Source organism: Etheostoma spectabile, chromosome 21 (genome assembly GCF_008692095.1).
Source record: "Etheostoma spectabile isolate EspeVRDwgs_2016 chromosome 21, UIUC_Espe_1.0, whole genome shotgun sequence".
NCBI lineage: Eukaryota > Metazoa > Chordata > Actinopteri > Perciformes > Percidae > Etheostoma > Etheostoma spectabile.
Genome location: NC_045753.1, coordinates 19,801,352 through 19,805,678, shown reverse-complemented (window position 1 = coordinate 19,805,678; position 4,327 = coordinate 19,801,352). Strand labels below are relative to the sequence as shown.

Genomic DNA, 4,327 nt, shown 5'->3' with positions numbered 1-4,327 from the left:
CTCTAAACAGAAACAATATAGAGGCATGAGTGCAATGAAGAGATCAATACAATTATTATTATTCCAGGACAGACTTCCATTAAGACAGATCTATCTACCTTGAAGGCCCCGATCCAACACTGCCTCCCTCCCCACTGAGGTGCCACTCAGGGGGATCAGCTGCACTACAGAGGTGGAGTAGTCCTGTCTGGCATCTTCTGGTGGGTAAAGCTCCACTTTGGCACCATGGGCAAGAGGCTTAGCCAGGTCTTCACTAGACTGGGAACACGGGGATCCGCAGCTACAGTGGTCATCCCAGTGGGCCTGAGGATGTGAGTGACCATGATGGAAGGACTGAAGGGGGTACGAGTCTTCATGATCGATTCCATCTGTTTTCAGGAAAGCATTCAATCACTCTTTTATACTTTTCTGCGATGTTCACTCAAGACCAGTGAAGGGTACCAATCAGTCAGATTGATGATTTTTAGAGCCAAGCAAAGCCAAGCAGAGCCTTGAATGCAAAAGATTGTGTGTCAAGAAGTTTGACTGTGAAGGAAATGTGTTCCAAATATCTCACCTGGCCTGATTCTGCAGTCCAGGGTGTGGATTCGGTGTTTCGGCTTGTGGCGATACCCACAGTCGTCACCAGAATCATCAGTTGTTATTATTGGTGGTACTTGATCAGCCTGATGAGCAGAGAGGAAAACCGTATCACACGCATTACAACAGCATTTGTGCTTTTCAGCACAGAAGGCAATCTACAAATAGAAATTCAAAGAGGGAAATGCCCTTTTGGGTGGTTAAGGGTGCAATATTAGCAATAAGCCGTACAATTATTTTCCTAAAGAATTATTTTCCAAGATGAAAAATGAGGGGGATGAAGAGAGAAATTGGGAAATACATGCAACAAAGGTCTCAAGTCAGACGCATTGTGGTAGCAGTAGTTCCATTGGAGTTTCTGTATTGGAATTGAAGCTAACCATTGAGTCTTATTTTCTAGGGGGAAACGCTAATTCTAATGAGAAATGGTTGAATATTTTGTGTCTCAATGAGAAAGTAAAATACTGTTAAGTAAAATACTCAAGATGTTATGTTTATTTTATTTTTTTGCAATCAAATGCCAACATACGTCTCTTAGGTCAAAAGTTATCTTCAGGTTCCTCCAGAAATTGTCTGCAAAGGTAGGGTAGATATCAAGGACCTCCAGCAGGTCGTCCCTCTGGACGCGGTGCAGGTCACAGTAGGTGACGGTGTGTACGTCCGAATTGGACTTCCCCGGCACATCATACAGGTGGATAGGCTCTCCAAAGATGTCATTCTTTTCTGCAAGAGCATGAATATTTTATATTAGAGAAGATAATGTTTTTGGAGCATTCTTGAGATACCACTATCAAATTGTCTACAGTTACATACCTAATATGGCGACCACCACATCATCCCTAATGACATGGATAGAACCACGTGAGATGAAGAAGAGAGAGTCCAGGATGTCTCCATAGTGGATCAGAGTATCTCCAGGAGGAGCGTGGACTGTCTTGAACCTCATACCCAAGGCGCGCAGACAGGCTTGACTGCCACCATGAAAAGCCTTAAAGTTCTGTAGCAGAGATCTGTTCAAGTGCAAACAGATGTCTGCCTGTAAAGACTCTGGAAATCCCTTCAGAACCTGAACATGAGAAGACAAGACCATCAACTTGTCAGCGAATGGATTCAACAACCTTGACAGCAGGTATAGTCCTGTCACTTTTTACTTTTTACTTACTGCATTCATGTCAATGCCATTTGTGTAGGACCAGGCATGCTGGAAGTACTCTTCCAGCCTTTGGCGAAGGCAACCTGGGATTTGGTGGAATCGGATGAACTCTTTGACTCGCAGCATCTGGGTGTGGTAGCGTGTTGTGCCATTGTACAACCGCTGGATGATGGCTGACACATTCCCAAATATGCTGGCATACATGAGGGCTGAGACAGAAGAAGCAACAAGCACATAGATTATCATAAGGCCCTTGTGATTATGGCATTCTAATTGTAATATTTGTTAAATATGCAAAAGGGGTTATGACACCATTTCATATTCTGGATTTTAAGGGACTGTGCAAACATTTGTGAAAGTGAAACAAGGCTTATACCCGCCTGCCTACCCCAATAATTTCCGTACAGTCCCTAACAGTGTTATTTAACTCACAGCCAATGACCATGACGCAGATGGAGAAGATCTTCTCTGAGTTGGTGTTTGGAGAGACGTTACCGAACCCTACGCTCGTCAAACTGCTCAAGGTGAAGTAAAGAGCGGTGACGTACTTGTCTTTGACTGATGGACCGGATGTGGAGTCACTGTCGTTGTATAACTTGCCCACTTGTTCGGCCAGGTTGTCTAGCCAGCCAGTCTCTGTGTACGGCCTCTCCACAAAGCCAATAGCGTACCAAATGCAGGCGAGCCAGTGGGCGATGAGCACAAAGGTGCACATGAGCAAGAACAGGACAGCAGCCCCGTATTCAGAATACCGGTCCAGCTTTCTTGCCACACGGACCAGTCGCAACAGCCGAGCGGTTTTCAGCAGGCTGGTTAAGGTTGCCATCTTTGGTGTCCATCAACGACAAGAGAGAGGATGTTAGGCAGGGAAATGGCTGTTCAATTTACAGTAACTTTGGAGAACTCATACAAGAAGTTTAGACACTTGAGGACAGTACACTTGTATCTAAGGAAGTCCTCCAAAGTTATTTTAGAAACAATACAAACAATGTTAACTCGGGTTCTTCTGAAAAATGTCATTTAATATGATGTGCAGAGAGGCAAAGTTCTTACCTCGTCAGAGCCAGATCTGAAAATGAGAAGGTCAAAAGGAATCGCTGCAAACAGATCAATCGGGAACCAGCCTTTGACGTAGTGCTTGGCTATCCGGCTCGCCTGTGTGACCACCTCGTCGTTTTGATCCACGTACGTTGTGCGAAGGTTGATGACTATATCCACAATAAACAACACATCCACCATAAGGTCTGCCACATTTAGAGGGCTACATGTGTAGCCACAACTCCTTTGCCGTAAATCCCCGTGTTCATCCAGGAGGAAGGTAGCTGATAAAGGAGTGAAAACAGCTGTGTAGAGGACCAGGATGAGAATAATCCAGTCCCAAAACGCCTTGAAGGGGCTGTAATGAAGCAAGATCCACCATGTTGTCTCTGGCACCTGGAGCTTGTATTCGGGCAGTACATCAGACTCCAAAGAAAGTACCTAAGCATAAAGAATGCATTAGTATGCAGTGATTCTCACTTATGAACACTGGCTTTTAATCTTCCTTTAATTATGCATCCTCTATAGGGAAATCCTCTCCCAGAAGACAAATAAACAGTATTACATTAACCAAACATAAAACTGCAACTCTTCTCACTTTGACACAAAGCAATAATAATCTTTTAAGAGAAAACAAGTACACTATCTGAACTCATACTAACCAACAGACCTTTCTAGAAGTCGGAATATTTTGACCAAATTCTTGCTGGAGGCTGCATGCTCTGGTTTTGCCACCTTGTAGGTCCAACAAATCCTGGACCATCCTGTCAATGGTGATTCCCAACGGAGTCGAGAGCAAAGATTACATCCAGATAGCACAATTATTTCCAGATAGTTAAAAAGCCAAAGCAACAGTGTGCTGTAATCAACCGTGCAAGAGCAGACTGAGCATGCTGGTGAGCTGGAGGGTTTTAGTGACGCGTTAGGCATCACAATCACATAACTAAGTTCATTAACATTAGCAGCCCTGACGAATCTCACTGACCTTGCAGATAGATCTATCTACCAGACAGATAGCTGAATAGTTATATATATGTATCTATATATCTATCTATACATATATAATATATATATGTATATACATAGATACGGCCAGACAGACAGACAGGAATCAACAAGTGACCCCATTTAGCAATGTCACAGGTTGTTGCAAACACTTGCAGTTGTTTCATATCCATCACAACCATCCCACAGAGGCAGTGATGCGGAATGCCGAGCCCCAGGGCTCCAGCAGTAACAACAGTAGGTCTGAATTGAACTGTGGCTCAATGCAACTTTGCTTTTCACACCCAGAAGGAAAACACCCAGCCACCAAAAACATCTACAGATTTCCCATTAGTGGGTGAAATTGACGGCAGTCTTCCATCATGGCAACTTTCTGGAAGCCTCAAAACATAACAAATGTGAGCTCTTTAATGACAGACTGACAGACTCTGGCAAGCAGTGAATGCATCGTGTGGCATTTGAAATTCGGTGGTGAATGGCCAATATTCATTCATTTAAAGCTCTTAAATGGGACTCCCTGGCTCTCGGCCCATGCAAGGTTCTCGCCCCCCC

At 44.0% G+C, this 4,327-nt stretch overlaps 1 protein-coding gene across 3 annotated transcripts in view; it reads right to left on the bottom strand.

Annotated features, from left to right (window-relative positions):
* The window catches only part of kcnh6b (potassium voltage-gated channel, subfamily H (eag-related), member 6b), a 13,845-nt gene that overhangs the window by 8,192 nt on the left and 1,326 nt on the right, over window positions 1-4,327 (bottom strand). For 2 of the 3 annotated variants that reach the window (XM_032502437.1, XM_032502438.1), the window contains exons 3-9: window positions 2,786-3,211; window positions 2,165-2,558; window positions 1,742-1,941; window positions 1,393-1,645; window positions 1,109-1,302; window positions 557-665; window positions 99-368 (exon numbers count right to left, since the gene is read on the bottom strand). In XM_032502437.1, coding sequence (XP_032358328.1) covers window positions 99-368; window positions 557-665; window positions 1,109-1,302; window positions 1,393-1,645; window positions 1,742-1,941; window positions 2,165-2,558; window positions 2,786-3,211 — 1,846 coding nt within the window. Of the gene's footprint in view, window positions 1-98; window positions 369-556; window positions 666-1,108; window positions 1,303-1,392; window positions 1,646-1,741; window positions 1,942-2,164; window positions 2,559-2,785; window positions 3,212-3,440; window positions 3,667-4,327 lie in introns of those variants that run through there. The other variant, XM_032502439.1, reaches the window with a different exon arrangement.